The sequence below is a fragment of the Lutra lutra genome, chromosome 15 (genome assembly GCF_902655055.1).
Source record: "Lutra lutra chromosome 15, mLutLut1.2, whole genome shotgun sequence".
NCBI classification, from domain to species: domain Eukaryota; kingdom Metazoa; phylum Chordata; class Mammalia; order Carnivora; family Mustelidae; genus Lutra; species Lutra lutra.
Window position 1 is genome coordinate 32740249 of NC_062292.1, and position 23123 is coordinate 32763371.

Sequence of the window (23123 nt, forward strand, 5' to 3'; positions counted from 1 at the left end):
GCATTTTGGAAGGGCTGCCAGCTCTACCTTTGGAAGCTTCCACTGTATAAGACTAATCAAATGGAAGAAACTAGAGGCACACGTCACACTGACAAGTGCAGAAAAGAGGTAGGGGAGGAAACTGGCTGCTGTGGCCCCGGGGACCACCATACCAGGTCATTGTGTCCCATGTCTGGTGAAGCTATTTCTCTGCAAAGCTTTTGAGGTGTCATTGGATATCTCATATAAGGCAGGCTCCTTATGGCTGGATACAAGGTTGGCATCCTATCTCTCTTGACTCTGTGCCCTAAGACTTACCCCCTTTGGAGGGCACTGACCCCTTTTCCAGATAATGATATTCTGAATGACTCTGAGAAAGCTTTCTTTCCTGAGGATGACAGTCATGGAGCTCATCAGAGTGGTGTCCGGGTTTGAATCTGTTTCCAAACATACTTCTGAGAAGGAGGGTAGGTCAGTCTCACAGGAATCTTTGAGATCAACACACATAATTAGTCATTGTCACTGTACTCTGTATATCTGTACGCTGTACTCTGAAAAGACTATTGGAGTCGGATAGTTAAGTGGATGCAAATTAGTCTTTTGATCAAGGAATTTTCCTTCAGAGTGTTGATTATCTGTAATGAAGAACTCCACGGATATTTCTGCCTTCTATTTTCTATAGATAATTGCTGAAGAGTTAACGTGAGAATGAAATATATAGGATCTCAAGTCAGACTACAAACACTTGGCCTAAAAAGACTTTTAAAAATTTATTTATTAGAGAGATAGAGAACAAGCAGGAAGGAGGGGCAGATGGAGAGGGAGAAGCAGGACCCCACCCCCCCTTGAGCAGGGAAGCCCAACATGGGGCTTGATCCCAGGACCCTGAGATCGTGACCTGAGCCAAAGGCAGACGCTTAACTCACTGAATCACCCAGGTGCCCCCATTTGTAGCTTTTAACATAAAGATTTGGAGAGACAATGTATCACATTTATCCTAATCAAACATCCTAGCATCCAAGTCTACTCCCAGGATGCAGTTACCCTGTGGTTTCAGTATAAAAAGCTGCATCTCAGAGATGGGAAGAGAGAAATGGAATACAAGTCTCCAGCAGCCCTCTCTGGCTAGCTGCACACCTCTGCCAATTCCCTTTGAACAGCTGATGTGGGAATAGCAGTGAGAGGTGGGGTGTGGGGCGGGGGGGGGGGTGAGTGTTTTGGGGAAACACTTTTTTTTTGGGAAATATGAAGTTTTGGGGAAATATGAAGACACCGTTGACTCAGGCCTCATTCAAGCAGAGCTTAATAGTGTCCTGGAAGGCATGGGAATCCACTTAGAAACAATTATGGATTATAGTAAACTATCACAGGAACAGCCATTTTTCTCTAAAAAGGCATTTTGTCCTAAGGCCTGCTACCGAGAATCATGAAGCTCCAGGCAACTTTGGTGTGCAGTCAGCAGGTGGCTGCTTGCTTGGGGATTCTTTTGAGTTCTGGCTGAGTCATCTTATCACCCTGACTGTATTTTGCAAGCATACAATAAACCCCTAAGTAACTCGCTTCCCTTTCCCCTAGCTGAATGCCCATGACCCCTTCCTTACAAGGCTTATCATTCATGTCTACTCATTGACTTTTATTTTATTTTATTTTATTTTTTAAGAAGATTTTATTTATTCATTTGACAGAGAGAGAGAGAGAGTTAGAGGAGAGAGCATAAGAAGGGGGAACGGGAGAGAGAGAAGCAGGCTCTCCACTGAGCAGGGAGCCCGACTCAGGGCTTGATCCCGGGACTCTGGGATCATGACCCAAGCTGAAGGCAGATGCTCAACTGACTGAGCCACCCAAGCATTGACTTTTAAAAAGTAAACTTCTTATTTTGAGATGACCATAGATTCACATGGAAGAAATAATACAGAGAGATCCCACAGATTCACTTAGTTTCCCTGGATGGTAGCTTCTTGCAAAACCGTAGTACAATATTTCAGCCAAGCTACTGACATTGGTACGGTTAGGGTACAGACTGTTCCATTATGTCATGTCACCTTTTTATAGCCACACCCAATTCCTTCCAGCCCTCACCCCTTCCTTAAACCCTTGATAACCATTGATTTGTTTTCAAGTCTTACCATTTTGTCATCTCAAGGATGTTGTATGAACAGACTCACGCATTATCTCTGGGAACTGTTGATTCAGTCTCTGCAGATTCATTGAGCTTGCTGCCTGTCTCACTAGTCCGTACACGTTTATTGGTGTGGATGTACCACAGTATGTTTAACCATCTACCTGTTGACATACATCTGGGTTATTTCCAGTTTTTGGCTTTTGTAAATAAAGCTCTGTCAACGTTCATGTACAGATTTTTATGTGAATCTAAGTTTTCATTTTTCTGGGTTAAATGCCCAGGAGCGTAACTGGTGGGTCTGTCGGTCGTTGCATATTTGGTTGTCGAGTGCAAAACTTTCCTGGAGTGGCTGTACCATTTTATATTTCTGCTAACAATATATGAGTGCTCTAGTTTATCTGCATTATCATGAGCATATGGTACTTTTTAAGTTTTTTAATTTATTTTTAATTTTTTTTATTATGTTCAGTTAGCCACTGTATCGTACTTGATATTGTCACTACTCTGTCTTGTAGCCATTCTGTAGGTGTGTGGCCATATCTCATTGTCCTTTTAATGTGTATTCCCCTAATGACTGATGATACTGCATTTCCCTAATGACCGATGATACTGTCTTTTCACAGGCTTATGGGTCATCTGTATATGCTCTTCAGCGAAATGTCCCTTCGTGCCTTTTCCTCATTTTCTGATTGGATTGTTTGTTTGTTTGTTCAGTTGTTGGGTTTGGAGATGATATATTGTGAATTATGTATTCTAGATACTATTTCTTTGTGGGATATGTGGTTTGAGAATATCTTCTCCAAGTCACAGTCTGTCCCTTCATTCTCCTAATAGAGCATTCTGCTCCTGATGGGTGGAAGTGTTCTGTAAATGTCAGCTAAATCCTGTTGGTTGGTGATGTTGATGAGCACTGCTGTATCCCTAATTTTCCGTCTGGTCGTTCCAGCACAGGTTGGGAGAGGACAGTGTGGGTTTGTCTGCTTCTCCTTCAGTTCTATCAGTTTTTGCCTTGCGTGCATTTAGAACTCCCTGGTGTATACACATCAGGGTTTCTAGATCTTGGTGAACGGACCCTTCCATCATGATGTAAGATGCCTTTCTGTCTCTGTTGTTCAGCCTGGGTAATTTCTCCCATTTCCTCTGTCCCCTCCATTCTGCTGCTGACCCTATCCACTGAAATGCTTAAATTGGTTATTGCATTTTTGGTTCTAAAATTCACATTTGGTTCATCTTTATATCTTCTCTTCCTTTGCTGTGACTTTCTACTTCTTGGCTATTTATGAGACTCTCTATTTTTTTTTTTCCCCATTTGTTAAGGGTATCTGTAATTGCCTGTTCAAGCATTTTTAGGGTGGCTGTTTAAAAATCTTCATCAAATATTTCTGGCATCTCTGTCAATTTGGGTTGGTATCTATTAACTTTTTCATTCATTTGAGATTTTCCTGTTTCTTGGTATAACGAGTGATTTTTGTAGAAACTTGGGCATTTTGGATATTAAGTCATAAGACTCTGGATCCTCTTTAAACCTTTTGTTTTAGGTGCCTTTCCTTGACCTGAGTATGGCAGAGGAAGGGGTAGGCATGCCTTCATTCCTCCACATTAGGGTAGAAGTCCAGGTTTTTAACTCAGCCTCTACTGATATCTGAGGGGTGTCCCTTGTTATCTGTGGGTGAGCATGAGAGCTCCAGTGGCCTGGTGAGGTTACATGGATCCCTCCCTGCCTTGTGGGCAGACATGGCTTCATTACTGCAGGGTGGGCAAGGAAGTCCAGGCTCCCCATTGGGCCCATTCCAGCACTACTCCTGTAGAGAGGAGGAGAAAGAAAAGGAGGTTGGGTGCTTCACTGCAGCCCTGAGATGGTGGAAATCCAGCTTCCTAGTATCCTTTGGTGACATGGGTGGCATTGGGGGTCAAGGTTTTTACTGTGCTGCTTAGCTGTGGTTGCGTGGTTCTTACCTACAACTTTTTTTTATCTTTTGAGGCTTTCCCTTTCCCAGTCCCTTTTCCTTTCCCAGACCCTTTGCTACAGAGTGGATTTTTGTTGGGACTCTTTTGGTCTGCACCCATGCATCATTCCAGGTCCCTGGCTTCTTCAGCTCTAAGTCTGGGAATGTCTAAGGCACAAAGAACACCCACAGAGCTCCTCACTGTTATTCCTAGGCAGTGTGCTCTTCTCCTTCCATATTCCAGAGTCTTAAGTTTGTGTTATATGTAATGTCCAAGGCATTTAGTTGTACTTAGAGGAGGAATAGAGAAAAGTGTGTCTACTTTGGTCTTTCTGGAAGTGGAAGTCCCATTCAGTTCACTTTTATTGGCTTTATTATTTTAGGTCAGTCCCTTTTCCTGCCTTGAGATCTCAGGGCCCAAGCTTCTTTAATCACACGTGTATAAATTTCTTTGCATGGGGAGAGAAATTAAAATCCCAAGCCTAGGAGAGCTCTGTGCATTGGTGGGAGGGGGTGGAAGCACTTCCCACATTTCAAGATGCACATTGGGAGCTCTGTGGATTTCTGGCTTGCTTTAACTCAGCTTTTAAGGCCTGGGGCCAACCCCAGAGGAAACAGGGATGTTCCAATTGTTCACTAAGGGATCTTTATATCCTCCAGAGGGAAAAATAAATTCCCAGGACACAAGAGGAAGTTTCACCCAGAGATTTATAAGAACCTGTAAGTGGCCCAGAGGAGCAGCTCAGGGTTGGGAGTGAGGGTCCCTTCCAGCTTGGCCTGGCTTTTGAAAGTGTGGCTTTTGGCTTTTGACTCCTGAGGGTGAAACCCATCTGTGATACTTTCCTGGAGCCAAGCTTCTCTGGGCTTCATCCTTCATGAGTCGGCTTCCTTAAAACCCTACTCCTTTGGGAAATGTAACCTCAACATATAACAGTCTGTGTTTCTAATCCAGCTAGACCTAGTTGGGGATCTGGTTCCGTCTTTTGCTAGCTGACCTTGACGTTCAGTCATCCACTTAAAAACCATCCTGTTGTGCCGACTCTGGGCCAGCCACCGTGCCAGGTTTGGGGATAAAGTAGTGGGTACCTTTAATTTCTCCCTTTGCTTTACCTTCTAGCCATGAGCAAGTCATCAGCTGGTTTTACTTCAAAAAATATATCAAAAAATTGGACTACTTTTCCCTATCTCCTCATTTCCTTCCCAGGCTGTTAGAATAAGTTCCTTGATTCTGTCCTTCTGTCTAATTCTTTGCCTCAATTCATTATCTACACAGCACCCAGGGTAATCTTTTAAAAACATGTACCAGATTAATCATTCTTTTGTTAACTCCCTCCAGTTACACTCAGACATACTGAGGATGAAGTCCAGCCCCTCCTCAAGGCCCACTGGGTCCTGCGTGTTCTAGTTTCCATGTCTCCTCTGATCTCATCTGGTATCCCTTTCCTCCCATCCAGTGGGCTTCAGTCATGCCAGACTTTAACCTCTGCCTGAGAACATTGAGCTTGTCTTACCCTTGGCTTATTACGCTCGTTATGCTCTCTGCCTCGGATAATTTTCCATTCAAGTTTGAATGGCTGGTTTCTGGTTGTTATTCATTCAGGTTTCAGTTCAAATGCTGTCCCATCCCTGCTCCTCCTGTCACATTTTATCCCATCATCAGGTCCTCACCCTTGCCTCTTTGTTAGCACTTACCACAAATGGAAATTACCTGGATTTGTCTACTGGACTGAGCTACATGAGAGCAAGCATCACGCTCTTTCCTTCATTGCTATCCATCCAATGTCTCCAACAGTTCCTGGCACTGAACAGTAAATGTTTGTTGAATAAAGTTGCTTAATCCTCTGGGGCCCAAGTTTCTCTCTTATCACATGGAATAATAATTGGCTAACAGTACAAGGTTGTAGTTTGAATTAAATGAGATAATACATGTAGGAGAAGTACTTAGTACAGTGCTTGGCTCACAATAAGCCAAATAAGAATTTGTCATTGTTTCCTTACGATTATTTATATTATAATGTTCTTTTCCTTTCTCACATGCTCCGGAGTATCATGGGCATTTGTCAGTGGCAGATGCTGACTGGTTGGACACTTGAAGTAACATCCTAACTGGGTTCTCTCTTGACCATGTTTTTCTACAGGTTCTGCAGCTGGGCTCAGATATCCTTCCCCAGTATAAGCAGGAGGCCCCAAAGACCCCCCCGCACATCATCCTACACTACTGTGTTTTTAAGACTACGTGGGATTGGATCATCTTGATTTTAACCTTCTACACAGCCATCCTGGTCCCTTACAATGTCTCCTTTAAAACCAGGCAGAACAACGTGGCCTGGCTGGTTGTGGATAGCATCGTGGATGTCATCTTTTTGGTGGACATTGTGCTGAATTTTCATACTACCTTTGTGGGACCAGCTGGGGAAGTGATCTCTGACCCCAAACTTATCCGCATGAACTACCTGAAGACGTGGTTTGTGATTGACCTTCTGTCCTGTTTGCCATATGATGTCATCAACGCTTTTGAGAACGTGGATGAGGTTAGTGCCTTTATGGGTGATCCAGGGAAGATTGGTTTTGCTGATCAGATTCCACCACCCCTGGAGGGGAGAGAGAGTCAGGTACATGCCTCAAATCTCAGACCTTGTTGTCATGTCTTGAAAGCTGAATAAATGTGGGTGGTCAACAGAAGAGTCATTATGTGGGTGGGAACTGGCATGGCTGATGCCTGAAACGGAGGGAGCATGCTTGATGGATAGTCTCGCCTGCCGTTTTTGTCTTTGGAGGATTGGAGGCCCTGCATGTCTGTGAATGGATGTGGAAGGGATCAGAGGCTTCCCTCTTATTTCACGTGGAGTGCAAGCCACTGGCTTGGGGTGGTGAGGCTGCAGAAGCAGGCATGCGTCGCCACTGCATTGGAGAAACTTCCACTTGGTATGCAACTGCTGAATCTCTACCTATTGATTATTCTAATTATGGGGATTTTTCTTTCCTCTGCGGCTGACCTTTGGCTGTTTCATAACTCATTAACTCCTGCCAACAGGGATGCTGTTTTCCCCCCAAGTTTGCTTGCTATTTTTTTTTTTTTTAAATGTTGGGAAAAGTTGTTTCTTTGCTAAAATGAGTCTTGGCAGTTAACAGTGGTCCATAGTGTCCCATGTGTAAATTTGCTGAAGTAGTCAGGCTACGGTCAACTCCGGCCCTGTGACCAGGACGTGTACTATTACTGGATGATGCTGCTTTCGATTGTTAGTCCTGCAGGCGGTGAAAGGAATGAAAAGGAAACAAATGCTCTGTACATGTGTTGGAATTAGGACATGCTCAAGCAGTTGGTGAATGGGTGCCTGTGTCATGTTGCATAGGAAGGAACCACTGGGCTGGTTCAGGTGATTGTCTCCTTTGAAAAGGTGAGGACATCAAGTCATCACAAAGGAAAATGTCAGATTCTTATTCAGCTTCAGTGTTCTATGGGTGTTGTCGTTCCTTTTTCCTACTGCCTCGTTGATTCTCCAACTGGATGAAGATAAGGTAGTTTGTCTGGTAAATCTTCAGCCTTGTAGAGCAGTGGACCTTCACTGCCTCAGATGACAGAGGGTCCCAGAAGTATTAGTCTGGCTGGGGTGGTATTTGGGTGGGTAATTCAGGAAGCTACCTGGAAGTTGCATTGAAGCAAGATTCATTTTCAGGCCTAGAGGGTTAGTGGGAACTAGCCTTGAGATAATTGGAAGGAACAGCCAGTTCCCTGCCAAGACAGGGCCTGGCCAGTGACTCCGACTTGCTGCTGACATAATGATGCCTCCCAGCCTTCAGATCAGTATCAGTAGTGAAGGTAGACTCCAGCCTCTTCCTGGGTGAGAACCCAGGTACCTACCACTTCCCTCTCCAGGGAAGGGGAGCTGATGTTCAGATGCTCTAAACTCAGAACAACCCCTGCTTTTATCTGTGTGCTGTGTTTTAATATACTGGGAAATCTCAGGGACTAAGGCTCTGGGTGGCTTGTGTGGATTTTTAAGGGGATTAAATGAGTGAGACTGATCATGTATAAGAACAAAACATCTCTAACGTGAACGCTGGGATTCTTTAGTGTGAATATGAGTACACTTTGGGAAGGATATTTTTCTCTGTGAGCCCATTTCTAGAAGATTTTATGTTAGTTGGTGAGGAAAATATGATCATTTTGGCTTAGATTACACAACGGAATTATTTCAACCTAAAAGAGCTTTTTATACACATATGGGAAATTAAATTTAACTTAAAAAAAACCTCTCAAGTTTTTAAAATAAACCATTTACTATTTAGAGCAATAGCATGGAAAATTTGCAAATAAATAGAACAGTTCTTTGGCTTTCACAGGTTCTTGTTAAACATGGGCAGAGCCATAAACACATTTGTTAATGTGTCAAGATTACCTTGTCCCTTAGCAAAGCAGAGTAGCTCCCCTCAAGCACTGTGTGTGTCATGGTGGCAGTCCGTTGCCATCAACTGTGAGTACCCCTGATGTGGTTTCTGATTTCCATAGTCATGAAATAGGTGGGCAGATAGGAAAAATGCCAGTTATCCGTAGCTGTCTAGTTGGGAGGGGTTTAGTGTCATAAGTAATGATAAGAGTATTAAGGGGCTCTTGTTATGATTTGTTTCCATGAAGACTTGATTTTACGTTTCATAATTTCTTTTCAAGCTTTGGCTGACACCTGAAACAATGCCTTTTCATAACATTTGTTGTGGTGTGTGGGAGTCAGCGCCAGGAAACTGAAAATTTGGCTCCTGGCCCTCTTGGTACCACCTGTTAGGATAGCTGGGACTTTGTGCATGCCATTTAACCTCTGTGGATCAGTTTTCTTCTCTACACCTTAGAGACCATGCTACCGACTTGCCTGAAGACATGGCATTTGGGCAGGAGATTATTTGAGTTCCCTACTAGCTGCAAAGTGGGTTTGGTGAGTTCTCAAATCTCATCTGCAGTCATCTCACTTCAGAAGCCGATGATAAAAATGAGAAGCCCTACACTTTGAGCTCCTACCACAGTGGAGGTGGGAGGGAGGTGGGATGGGATGAGAGCTCAGAGCCCAGGACTACCGTGAAGGTCACCCAGTTCAGCCCTCTTAGCTCCCAAATAAGAGAACAGATGCAAGGGCAAGGTGACTCACTCAAGATGACATAGCAAATCATATGGCCATGGCAATAATGAGTCCCTTTCTGACTCTTCTCTATTTTTCATGGTGACAGAGTGGATAAAAATAGGGACAAAACACTGATGGACACCATTGACCAAAACTGACCAAGAAGCTTCCAAAGTCTGAGGCTCAGCCCTTGGCCTGGTAGTGGTGGGGATGTTGGGCACAGTGTCCAAGGAGGCGGGGGGGGGGTGTCTCTGTGTTCCTCCCAGGGCAGCTGTGTTAGTGATGTGACAGGCAGTTTAAGATGCTCACAGAGGGACAGACCAAGCATGGTTTTCTAGGCATAGGCCTTTTGTCGAAAGGCGCCATTAAATTAGTGGAAATGGAAGGCTGGTGGGACTTAGAGGAGGTCGGGGAGGCCACAAAGGGTGTTGTACCTGTCGAACCTGGGTATATGGCTGGGTGAGAGAATTCCACTTAATGGTTTCTCATCTACTGCCTGCTGTCTTCTTGCCCATGCTCTGTTGGTGGAGTTGCTAATCTAAGATTGCAACTCCCTCTGCTCTAGTCCCTTTTTCTTTGGGAGAGTGTGGGGAGGACAAAAAATTATTGACTCATTTTTTCATAAAAAAATACATGGAACTGAAGCCTCTCTGGTGTCTTCTTAATTATGCCAAGGGAATTGTGTCCCAGTGGAGACCACCAAAGAAGAGAGGAATGTGCGGTGGTGGCTTTGCCATCTGTGTGTGCTGTTGCGGGTGGGTGGGGGGGTGTGGAGGCTTTTGAAGTGAAAGGACTAGATTCACCCAAGGCTTAGGGTCAAGAAAGAAGCGGGTTAAATTGTTAATGCCAGCAGTTGTGAATTCAGCCCTGTGGATGTCGCCCACCTCCATGATTTAAGCCACACAAACGCTCCCTTTGGACTCAACTTGTTTCACTTATGTAGATGGTCTACATTTGCGTCATTCTCCAGCCTGTTGGTCATAATCTGTTTTGGAGGCTGTTTGGGAATATGTTTGCACATTAGTTAAGCTGGTGAGAGCACAAAAGGTCTGGAAACTGGGTGAACTGAAGCTGGCCCTCGGTCTGCCAGAGCAAAAGCCAGATGAGTTTTCTCAAGCGCTTAGTGGATTACTGGCCTGGTGAGCTTCATGGATTAAAGATGGAATTATTATTCACCAAACATATTCCCTTTCCCCAGGAAGCCTTATTGCCTCCTGCCATTGGAGTGTGGAAGTGCCCAGGGACGAATGCAGCCAATCAGGCTCCCACCCAGGTTACAGTTCTGGGGCCAAGAGCCTCCTTCCATCCTTGGCTCTGTTACCTTGGACAGCAGCCAGTGGTGTTGCCACAGCTGACCCTTGCCAAGAACCTGCTCTCACAGGAGGTGCTCCCCGTAGAGCAGAACAGGAGCAAGGAGTGGAAAGATGAATAGTATCGACAACAACTTCCCTTTAGTGAGGGTGTTTAACTTTCCAAAACATTTCACACAGATTATCTTTATTCTTATTCTTCTGTCCCTTTGCTACTCAGCTGGGCAGACTTGTACAAGTGTTTCATCTCCCTGGACTTTGTCTCACCTGCAAGACAGGTCAATCCCAGCTCTAACCTTGAGGCCCCTGTGCAACTGTGGTCCCAGCTTCGCAGCTGAGGGGAAAGGGCCTGGCAGTGAAGTGTTCAGGCAGTGAAGCTGAGCATCATTCTGGCTTTTGGCCTGCACTTTTCCCCAGGCAGGTCATGCTGCCTTGGCACAGAATCTGGAGCCAGAGTGAACCAGGCTGTGCATTTTTGTCCCTGAGTCCCCCTTTTCAAATCGTTCCCTGGCACAGTCACTTCTCCCTTTTACACAGCTGACAGGTGAAATGTTTGAGTGGCCGGCATGGGTAAGTCTCTGTAAAGGTTGCTGGTCCATGTGCACAAGGCTGGACAGTGAAGGTGAAGGTCAAAAGTGACTCCAACATCAGGTTGCCCCCCTGTTTCTCTCTTCTTGGCAGATGGGCTCCTCTCTAGGTTCTCCTAGGTTCACTGTTCCTGGCTCTTCCAGGCTTTCCCTGATGCTGAAAGCAAACAACCCCCATGGGTTGCTCGTCCTATTAATTGGTGACCATCAGTCCTACTCTGTGGTTTTGGTTTAGGTGGATGGACACCAGTTTAATTTTCATGCAGACTCTTCTGCTGTCACCTGAAAGTCATGAGGTGACCTGGAATTTGCTTCCTTAGGATCCCAGCAATAGAGGCCATATCCATGGCTTGCAGTAGCAATTAAAATCAAGACTTTTTCAGAGCAATTTTAGGTTCATAGAAAAATGGAACAAAAAGTGCAGAGACAGAGTTTTCCTATCATTACCATCTTGCATTAGTGTGGTACATTGATTACAGCTAATAGTGATACATTCTTACTAGCTTAAATTCATTGTTAATGTTGGGGTTTACACTTTGTAGAATACATCCAAAGGGTTTTGGCTAATAGTTAATGACAGAGCTCCATCATTATGTGTTATACATAATGTCCCACTGCTCTAAACATCTCTGTGCTCCACCTGTTCAACCCACCCTCCTCCCCAACCTTTCGTGACCACTGATCTTTTTACCGTCTCCATAATTTTGCCTGTCTGAGGATGTCATATAGTTGGAATCATACAGTATGTAGCCTTTCCAGATTGGCTGCTTTCATTTAGTGATCTGTATTTAAGGTTCCTCCTCATTTTTTTGTGGCTTGATAGCTCATTTCTTTTTTTTTTTTTTTTAAAGATTTTATTTATTTATTTGACAGAGAGAGATCACAAGCAGGCAGAGAGGCAGGCAGAGAGAGAGGAGGAAGCAGGCTCCCTGCTGAGCAGAGAGCCCGACGCGGGGCTCGATCCCAGGCCAAAGGCAGCAGCTTAACCCACTGAGCCACCCAGGCGCCCCGATAGCTCATTTCTTTTCATTGCTCAGCAATAGTCTGTTGAGTGGATGTATTATATCTATCTATTCAGTAATAGCAATTAAAGAAATTACTGAAAGCCATTGGTTTTCAAGCCTCATCAGTGCAGACCTTGTCCTGGGATTTCCTCCTGCTGCGGACCTGTTGGACACGGAGAGTGGATAGGTGCTGAGACACTGGTGTGCAGCCCATGCTGTCTCCTGGATAAAAATTGACAACCTTTAGCACAAGTTGTTATGTCTGATACTATGATGGACAGCAAAACGAACGTGCAGGATGCTTTCCTCGTATTTCAGACTCTTTTCCTTGGCGTTTCTCTCTTTTATTTTGGTGCTATTTATGCATCCAATTTTGGCAAACCAAAGAGGACACAAGCAGACAGACACACTATGGTTTTCATCCCCATGTCTTGTTAGGGGCAGGAAGTGCTGCTGATGGGTGTGGTTCTCCTTTGACAGCCTGCCACGGTGGCCAGGGGCTGAGGTCTGATCGTAGTGATGTTCCCGATGTTGCCACTGTCCCCATGCCAGCTGGCAGTGCTGCTCTCTTCCCCATCTTACTTACCAGGGGTCTCCAGCCGAGATCTTTCCCTCTTATTTTATTACTTAATTAATTAGTTGATTTATTATTTATTTTTGTTATGTTCAGTTAGCCAACATATAGGATATCGTTAGTTTTTGTTGTGCTCAGTGATTCATTAGTTGTGTATGACACCCAGTGCTCATCACAACACGTGCCCTCCTTAATGCCCACCACTTGGTCACCTCATCCCCCTGTCCTCCTCCCTCTTGTAACCCTCAGTTTGTTTCCCGGAGTCCAGGGCCTCTCATGGTTTGTCTCCCTCTCTGATTTCCTCACCTGCAGTTCTGCACTCCCTTCCCCTGTGTTCCTCTGCTTTCTTCCTTATGTCCCACATTTTTATTTATTTTTAAAATCATTCTTCCAAAGTTGTGCTCATAGTGTGTGAAGGACTGTGGAGGTTCTTGGAGCAAACTAGACTCAGCTACCCTGCCTTGTTTCTCAGTGTTTCCCTACTATCCGTTCTCTTCCAGGCTCTGTTCTAGCCAACCCAAGTTCTGCTTCTCTTTTAATTCTCCCCAGCTTTTCTTGGTACCTCTTTAAGGTTGTTCCTTCTTTTTTTTTTTTTTTAAAGATTTTATTTATTTATTTGACAGAGAGAGAGAGAGAGAGATATCACAAGTAGACAGAGCAGCAGGCAGAGAGAGAGCTCCCCACCGAGCAGAGAGCCCTATGTGGGGCTTGATCCCAGGACCCTGCAATCATGACCCAAGCCGAAGGCAGAGGCTTAACCCACTGAGCCACCCAGGCGCCCCAAGGTTGTTCCTTCTTTAAGGAGATCTTACTGACTGGGGTGCTAGGGAATGCGAATACAACTTTTCAAAGCTTGCAGTCTGGTGGGGGCTGCTGGTAATTGATACTGACAGAGAAAGTGAGATGTCCTGTTCCAGGGCTCAGCTCAGGGTGTTATGGCTTACTAAAGGGGAGTACTTAGGTTAGCGAGAGAATCCAGGAAGTCTTACTGGAGGAGATGATGGGAGTTAGTTTGGTGAAGAGTAAGAAGGGTGTTCTTGGAAGAGGAGAGAGCCTATGCAGAGGAATTTGCCCTCAGGGCTGAACAAGGCATTCACTGTGTCCTAAGTAGAGTCAGCGTTAGGGGAGGGAGGCACAGTGAAAGATGGAGGCAAGATCCAGTGATGGAATCTCAGAGTCTTGCCAAGAGGTTACATTTTATCTTGTGGTCAAAAAGAAACAATTAAGGGTTTCCATTAGATGTGTGCCATGATCTGACTTTGATTCTGAAGGTGTATCAGGCAGCAGTGGTGAAAATGAGAGGAAAATGCCCCAGGTCTCCCCTCTGCTAGTTCCCTTGAACCTGCAGCATTCAGGCTGTTCCCTCCCTTACTGTAGTGAAGCAACACTACTTCCCTACCCCGGATCTCCTATTCCTCTGGCCCTCACACTTAATGCCTGGCCAAGCCCCCACCCTGATTGGACCCTGTTCTCTGCCCGTCTGGGCTGAGTTCCAGTGCCTCCTGTCCGTGGAGAACTCCACACCACATAGATCCATCCTTAGTACACTTGGGATGCCTCTGTATTTCTCCAGGCACTGCCCTCCAAGGCAGGTCCTTTATTCCCCTAACCCATTCAAGCCTGGCTGTTACCTCCACCCCAGCTCTGAGCCTTGTCCGTAAATCAAGTGGCTGTGCACGTGGAAGCTCATTGTTGGACTCTGTTATTATGTTCCACTGGTTTGTCTATTCTTATGCCAATACCGCACTGTGTTAATTAGCATAGCATGATAGTATTAGAATCAGTTACCTGTGTCCTTTTGTTTTTATTTACTTATTTTTTTAAAAAGATATTATTAGTTTATTTGACGGAGAGAGAGATCACAAGTAGGCAGAGAGGCAGGCAGAGAGAGAGGATGAGGCAGGCTCCCTGCTGAGCAGAGAGCTGGATGCGGGGCTCGATCCCAGGACCCTGAGATCATGACCTGAGTGGAAGGCAGAGGCTTAACCCACTGAGTCACCCAGGTGCCCCCGCCATGTCTATTTTAGATGCTTTGTATATCCATATAAATTCCAGAGCTGGCTTGCCGGTTTCCACCCAAACCCAATAAAACCTGTTGGGATTTTGGTTGGAATTACATTAACTCTAAAAACCAAATTGGAGAGGGGAGCCTGGGTGGCTTAGTCAGTTAAGCATCTGACTCTTGGTTTCAGTTTAAGTCCTGATCTCATGGGTCCAGATTGAGCCCCAAGTTGGGTTCTGTGCTCAGATGGAGTCCGCTTGGTTATTCTCCTCTTCTGCCCCTTCCCCTACTTGTATGCATGCTTGCTCACTCTCTCAAATAAAATTTAAAAAAAAAAAAAAACATTTGGAGAGATTGGAAGACTTAATATTGAGTTTTCTAAATGTTGGCCATAGAATATCCATTTATTTGGGTTTTCTTTAATTAGCAATATATTAACAAAATATTCTTAGCAATATTTGCTGCCATTCTTTTTGTTCTTGCTGTTAACTTATTCCTAAACACCTGGTATTTTTGGCACTCTGTAAATGGCTTCATGTCCTGATTGTTTTTTGCTGGTATAAAGTGTTTTTGGTTTACTGATTTTGCAGTAAATTTACCAAATTTTCTTATTAATTTGAAGATTTTGTAGGCTACTTAGAATTTTTCACATGCACAGTAATGTCTTTGTGAATAAAAATTATTTTGCTTTTTTTTCTCTGCAAAATCTATACCTTTATTTTTCTTTTTTTTTTTTTTTAAAGATTTTATTTATTTATTTGACAGAGAGAAATCACAAGTAAGCAGAGAGGCAGGCAGAGAGAGAGGAGGAAGCAGGCTCCCTGCTGAGCAGAAAGCCCGATGTGGGGCTCGAACCCAGGACCTGGGATCATGACCTGAGCCGAAGGCAGCGGCTTAACCCACTGAGCCACCCAGGCGCCCCATATACCTTTATTTTTCTTGATTTAGTCCTGTTTAGCATCTATAATATAATGTTGAAGAGAAGTGGATATAGGAGACATCCTTCTCTTATTTCTGATCTCAGGGGGAATATGTTCAGTGTTTCAGCATTAATTATATTGTTGACTTTTGTTGTTTGTAAATACTTTCTGTTATATTAAGGAAGGTCTCCTGAATTCCTGGTTTTCTGAGAATTTTTACCATTAACAGATTTTGAATTCTACCAAATACTTTTCTGCATTTATTGAGATAAAATGTTTTTTCCTCCTTTAGTTTGTTAACGTGGTGAATTATATTGATTGACTTTTTAAAAAAAGATTTTATGTATGTATGTATGTATGTATGTATGTATTGGAGAGAGTGAGAAAGCTCAAGCAGGGGGAGTAAGTGGCAGGAGGAGAGGGAGAAGCAGGCTCCTCCCTGCTGGATTTGGGGCTTGATCCCTGGGGTCATAACCTAAGCTGAAGGCAGACGCTTAACAGACTGAGCCACGCAGGTGCCCTGCTGATTGACTTTTGAAGGTTAAATTAACTCTGCATTCCTGGAATAAACCCTAGTTGGTCATGATGTCTTCTACTTTTTTTTAAAATTTTTTTATTTTATTAAGTTAGTCACCATACAGTACATCATTAGTTTTTGATGTAGTGTTTCATGCTTCATTTATTGTGTATAACACCCAGTTCTCCATGCAATACATGCCCTCCTTAGTACCCACCACTGGGCGAACCCATCCCCCTACAGCTTCTCTCTAAAACACTGTTTCTCAGAGTCCATAGTCTCTCATGGTTCATTTCCCTCTCCGTTTCCCTGCCTTCATTTTTCCCTTCCTTCTCCTAATGTCCTCCATGCTATTCCTTATGTTCCACAAATAAGTAAAACCATATGATAATTGTCTTTCTTTGCTTGACTTATTTCACTCAGCATAATCTCCTCCAGTTCCATCCATGTTGATGCAAATATTGGGTATTCATCCTTTCTGATGGAGACCTAATATTCCATTGTATATATGGGCCACGTCTTCTTTATCCATTCGTCTGCTGAAGGACATTTGGTTCCTTCCACAGTTTGGCTCTTGTGGACACTGCGTCTATGAATATTGGGGTGCATATGGCCCTTTTTTTCACTACATCTGTATCTTTGGGATAAATACCCAGTAGTCCAATTGCTGGGTCATAGGGTATCTCTATTTTTAACTTTTTGAGGAACCTCCACACTGTTTTCTAAAGTGGCTGCACCAACTTGCATTCCCACCAACAGTGTAGGAGGGTTCCCCTTTCTCCATATCCTCTCCAACATTTGTTGTTTCTTGTCTTGTCAATTTTTGCCGTTCTAACTGGTGTAAGGTGGTATCTCAATATGGTTTTGATTTGAATTTCTCTGATGGCTAATGATGTTGCACATTTTTTCATGTATCTGTTAGCCATTTGTATGTCTTCTTTGGAGAAGTGTCCATGTCTTCTGCCCATTTTTTTGACTTGATTATTTTTTGACTTGATTATTTGTCTTTTGGGTGTTGAGTTTGAGAAGTTCTTTTTTTTTTTAAGATTTTATTTATTTATTTGACAGAGAGAGATCACAGGTAGGCAGAGAGGCAGGCAGAGAGAGAGAGTGGGAAGCAGGCTCCTCGCTGAGCAGAGCCCAATGTGGGGCTTGATCCCAGGACCCTGGGATCATGACTGGAGCCAAAGGCAGAGGCTTAACCCACTGAGCCACCCAGGTGCCCTGAGTTTGAGAAGTTCTTTATAGATCTTAGATACTAGCCCTTTATCTGTAGTGTCATTTGCAAATATCTTTCCCCATTCTGTGGGTTTTCTCTTTGTTTTGCTGACTGTTTCCTTTTCTGTGCAGAAGCTTTTTATCTTGGAGACGCCCCCAAAGTTCATTTTTGCTTTTGTTTCCTTTGCTTTTGTAGACTTGTTTTGAAAGAAGTTTCTGTGGCAGATGTTGAAAGGTTACTGCCTATGTTCTCCTCCAGGATTTTGATGGATTCCTGTCTCACATTTAGTTCTTTCATTCATTTGGAGTTTATCTTTGTGTATGGTGTAAGAGAATGGTTGAGTTTCATTCTTCTATACATAGCTATCCAATTTTCCCAGCACCATTTATTGAAGAGACTGTCTTTTTTCCATTGGATATTTTTTCCTGCTTTGTCGAAGATTAGTTGACTATAGAGTTGAGGGTCCATATCTGGGCTCTCTGTTCTGTTCCATTGATCTGTGAGTCTGTTTTTGTGTCAGTCCAGGACCTGATGGCTCCCCAGGGGAATTCTACCAAACAATCAAAGAAGAAATAATGCCTATTCTCCTCAAGCTATTTCAAAAAATAGAAACCGAAGGAAAACTTCCAAACTCATTCTATAAAGCCAGCATTACCTTGATCCTGGAACCAGGCAAAGATCCCCTCAAAAGGGAGAATTACAGACCAATATCCCTGATGAATATGGATGCCAAAATTCTCAACAAGTTCCTAGCTAACAGGATCCAACAGTATAGTAAAAGGATTTATCCCTGGGATGAAAGGGTGGTTCAACATTTGAAAATCAGTCAATGTGATAGAACATATAAATAGAAGAAGAGACAGGAATCACAAGGTCCTCTCAATTGATGCAGAAAAAACATTTGACAAAATACAGCATCCTTTTCTGTCTTGTAGTTTTTTATAGAACTGTAAATGGGTGAAGGGGAGTGGGAGGTACATGCTTCCGGTTATGAAATGAATAAATCATGGGAATAAAAGGTATAGCATAGGGAATATGGTCAATGATACTGCAGTAGCGTTGTACAGTAGCTCCATTTGTGGTGAGCATAGCATACGGAGTTGTCCAAGCACTCTGTTGTACACCTGAAACTAAGTGTCAACTATACTTAAATAAGAAAGACACAGGAAATTTAAATAAAAGAAGTGGAAAAAGGCATGTCAGGCAAACACTCTCAAAAAGAAAGTTGGATGCCTATATTAACATCAGACAAAGCAGACTTAAAAGCAATAAGTATTATTAAATAAAAACAGGAATATTGCATAACAGCAAAAGGATTCATTCAACAGGAAGACAAAGCAATCCTACCTGTGTATACATCTAGTAACATAACCCCAAAATATATACATCATATGTGTTTATTTTTTTAAATGTTGGACCAATAATGTTTTTTCTCCATTGGTCATTTGTGTCTTCTCTCTGTTTACCTTGGTAGAATTTTCTCAATTATAGTAATCTTTTCAAAGAATTAACTTTTGGCTTTGTTAATTGTTAATTGTCTGTTTTCTATCTTATTGATTTTTGCTCCTGTTTATTTTCTTTGTTCTACTTTTCTGAGTCCTTAAGTTTACTAGGATTCCATTACCCAAAGCAAAAATTAATAGATATAAACAATTCCAGGGCACCCTGGGTGGCTCAGTGGGTTAAAGCTTCTGCCTTCGGCTCTGGTCAAGATCCCAGGGCCCTGGGATCGAGACCCGCATCAGGGTTTCTGCTCGCTCGGCAGGGAGCCTGCTTCCCCCGCACCTCTGCCTGCCTCTCTGCCTACTTGTGATATCTGTCAAGTAAATAAATAAAATCTTAAAAAAAGAGAGAAATAATTCCATAATCAAATTTTTTTTTAAAGATTTTATTTATTTATTTGACAGAGAGAGATCACAAGTAGACGGAGAGGAAGGCAGAGAGAGAGAGAGGGAAGCAGGCTTCTTGCTGAGCAGAGAGCCCGACGTGGGACTCGATCCCAGGACCCTGAGATCATGACCTGAGCCGAAGGCAGCGGCTTAACCCACTGAGCCACCCAGGCGCCCCTCCATAATCAAATTTTAAGACTGTATATACCCCTTTCTCAGTAACTGAATGATCAAGCAGACAAAATAATTAGTAATACAATTTTTTAAAAACTCTATCAACTTGACCTAATTAGCCTATAGAGAATAAACACTTAACAACTTTAAAATACCTTTTTTTTTCAATTTTGTTTTATTTTTAAAGATTTTTTTTTGTTGTTGTTGTTTATTTGACAGAGAGAGAGAGATCACAAGTAGGCAGAGCAGGCAGGCTCCCCGCTGAGCAGAGAGCCCAATGTGGGGTCGAATCCAGGACCCGGAGACCATGGGCTGAGCCGAAGGCACAGGCTCAACCCACTGAGCCACACACGTGCCCCCTTTTTTTGCAATTTTATACAGATATTTACCAAAATAGACCAGATGATGACCTATAAAGAAAGTCTCAACAAAATTTCAAGATTGAAATCATATAGTGCATTTTCTTACCACTAAGAAATTAACTTAGAAATCAGTAATAAAATGGTAAGTAGGAAATTATCAAAAGTTTGAAAATTAAGCAATACACTTTTACCTCTGGCAACCATCAGTTAGTTCCCTGTATTTCTGGGCCTGTTTCTGCTTTTTTTTCGCTTGTTCATTGGTTTTTGTTTTTGTTTTTGTTTTGGTAGATTTCACATATAAGTGAACTCTTATGGTGTTTGTTTCCTTGTCTTACTTATTTCACTTAGCATAGTGCCCTCTAGGTCATCCATATTGTCCCAGACCGCAAGATCTCATCTTTTTTATGTCTGAGTAATACTCTGTTGTGTGTGTGTGTGTGTGTGTGTGTGTGTGTGTGTGCACGTGTGTGTGCACGTGTGTGTGTGTGTGTGTAACATCATCTTTATCCATTCACCTATGGACAGACAGTGGTTGCTTCCATATCCTGGCTATTATAAATAATGCTGCAATAAACACAGGGATGCATATATCTTTTCGAATTAGTATTTTTGTTTTCCTTGGGTATATACCCAATAATAGAATTACTGGATCACATGGTATTTCTAGTAATTTTTTGAGGAACTTCCATATTGTTTTCCACAGTGGCTACACCATTTTACATTCCTGCCAACAGTGCATGAATGTTTCTTTTTCTCCACATCCTTACCAACACTTGTTATTTCTTTCTGATACCCATTCTGACAGGTGTAAGGTGGTATCTCACTGTGCTTTTGATTTGCATTTCCCTGATGATCATTGATGTTGATCATCTTTCCATATGTCTGTTGGCCTTCAGTATATCTTCTTCAGAATAATGTCTATACAGGCTCTATGCCTATTTTTAATTAAATTATTTGGGGTTTTTTGGTATTGAGTTATAGAAGTTCTTTATATATTTTAGCTCTTAACCCCTTATTGGATATGTCATCTGCATTTATCTTCTCCATTCAGTAGGTTGCTCTTTTATTTTGTTAATGGTTTCTTTCAATGTGCAGACGCTTTTTATTTTAATGTAGTCCCAATGGTTTATTTTTGCTTTTTTTCCCCTTTGCCTGAGGAGACATATCTAGAAATATGTTGCCAAGGCTGATGTCAAAGAGATTACTGCCTGTGTTTTCTCCTAGGAGTTTTATGGTTTCATGTCTCACAAGTAGGTCTTTAATCTATTTTGAGTTTATTTTTGTGTATGGTGTAAGAAAGTGGTCTACATATTTTTCTTTAGCATGTAGCTGTCCAGTTTTCCCAGCACCATATATTGAACAGACTGTCTTTTTCCTGCTGTATATTATTGCCTTCTTTGTCATAGATTAATTGACCATACAAGCATGGGTTTATTTATGGGGCTCTCTATTCTTCTCATTGATCTATGTGTCTGTTTTTGTGCCAGTACTGTACTGTGTACTGTTTTGATTATCACAGATAGCTTTGTAGTGTATCTTGAAATCTAGGATTGTGATGTCTCCAGTTTTGTTGTTCTTTCTCAAATTGCTTTGGCTATTCATGGTCTTTTGTGGTTCCATACAAATTTTAGGATTATTTGTTCTAGTTCTGTGAAAATGTTATTGGTATTTTGATAGGGGTTGCACTGAATCTGTACATTGCTTTGGGTAGTATGAACATTTTAACAATTCCTCCAGTCCATGAACATGAAATATTTTTTACTTGTTTGTATTGTCTTTAATTTTTTTCATCAAAGTTTCATACTTTCCAGAGTACAGGTCTTTTCTCTTCTTGGTTAAGTTTGTTTCTAGGTTTTTTGTTTTTGTTTTCATTTTTTGGTGCAGTTGTAAATGGTATTGTTTTCTTAATTTCACTTTCTGCTATTTCATTATTAGTGTGTAGAAAAACAGTAAATTTCTGTGTCTTAATTTTACATCCTGCAGCCTTACTGAATTCACTCATTAGTACTAATAGTTATTTTTAGTGAAGACTTCAGGGTTTTTATATATAGTCTTGTGGCATTATTTTTAAAGAATATCTCTTATAAATAAATAGCAAAAGATTGAGTCTTTTTTTATTTTTTGAAAATCTGGTCCATTGATAATTGTCTTATAATTGGAATACTTAGTCCATTACTTTTGTCATTGTTGTTGCTATCATTGGGTTTTAGTCTGTCATCTTGCTATATATTTTCTCTTTCTCACACTTTTTTTTGGTTGTTGTTCCTATTTCCTGTTTTCCTACCTTCTTTGGATTAATTAAGTATTTGCTTGTTATTCCATTTGATTTCCCAGCTTAGCTTTTTAGTTGTATACATTTTTATTATTCTTTTAGTGCTCACCCTAGAGATAACAATTGCATTCTCCACATATTAAAAGCTATTTAAATTAGTACTTTTACCCCTTTTCAAACTACATAAGATTTTTACAATAGTTTAATTCTATTTAACCTCCTTCTTGCCCTTTGTGCTATTTTTGTTATAAACCTATAGGCTTTAAATTGCCAATATTTATTTATTTATTTATATACTTATTTATATTTTTATATTTTATATATATTATATATATTATATAATATATATAATATATATTTTATATATTATTTTATATTTATATATTATTATGATATTATATAGTATATTATTTATATTATAATATAATATTATATTAATATAGTATATATTTATGTGTAATATAAAATATATAATATATATTATTTTATATATAATATATATTTTTTTATATTATATATACTTATTTATATTTTTCAGTCTTCTTTTTAGTTTCATATTTTTGAAAGGGGGATCAATTTTTTTCAGCCTGAGCAGCTGTTTTCATTCTTTTTTACAGTACAGTTCTTTCAGTGATGAGTTTTTTAAATCTTTGTTTGAAAATGTCTTTATTTGAATTATTTTCTCAAGGTGTAAAATTACAGGCTTGCTTTTTTCTTTTTAAACCTTTTGGCAGTTTAAATATGTTATTGCTTCTGATGAAAATTCAGATGCCATTCTGCTGTTGTTCTCCTGAATGTGATATGTCTTATTTTCCTTGGCTTCTTTTATTTATCTTTTCTTCAAAGTTTTATTTAAATTCTAGTTAGTTAACATGTAGTGTAACATTGGTTTCAGGAGTAGAATTTATTGATTCATCACATACAACACCCAGTGCTCATCCTATCAAATGCCCTCCTCAGTACCCATCACCCATTTAGCCCCCCCACACACACACACACCTCCCTCCATCATCCCTAAGTTTGTTCTCTATCATTGAGAATCTCTTGTGGTTTGTTTCCCCCTCTCTCTTTTTTTTCCTTCCCATATGTTCATCTGGTTTGCTTCTTAGACTCCATATATAAGTAAAATCATATG

General features: G+C 41.6%; 1 protein-coding gene across 1 annotated transcript in view; it reads left to right on the forward strand.

Annotated features, from left to right (window-relative positions):
• KCNH1 (potassium voltage-gated channel subfamily H member 1) overlaps positions 1–23123 on the forward strand; it is a 376496-nt gene that overhangs the window by 77472 nt on the left and 275901 nt on the right. Inside the window, 1 exon segment of the mRNA XM_047705009.1 lies at positions 6186–6659. Within this exon segment, the coding sequence (XP_047560965.1) occupies positions 6186–6659 (474 nt within the window).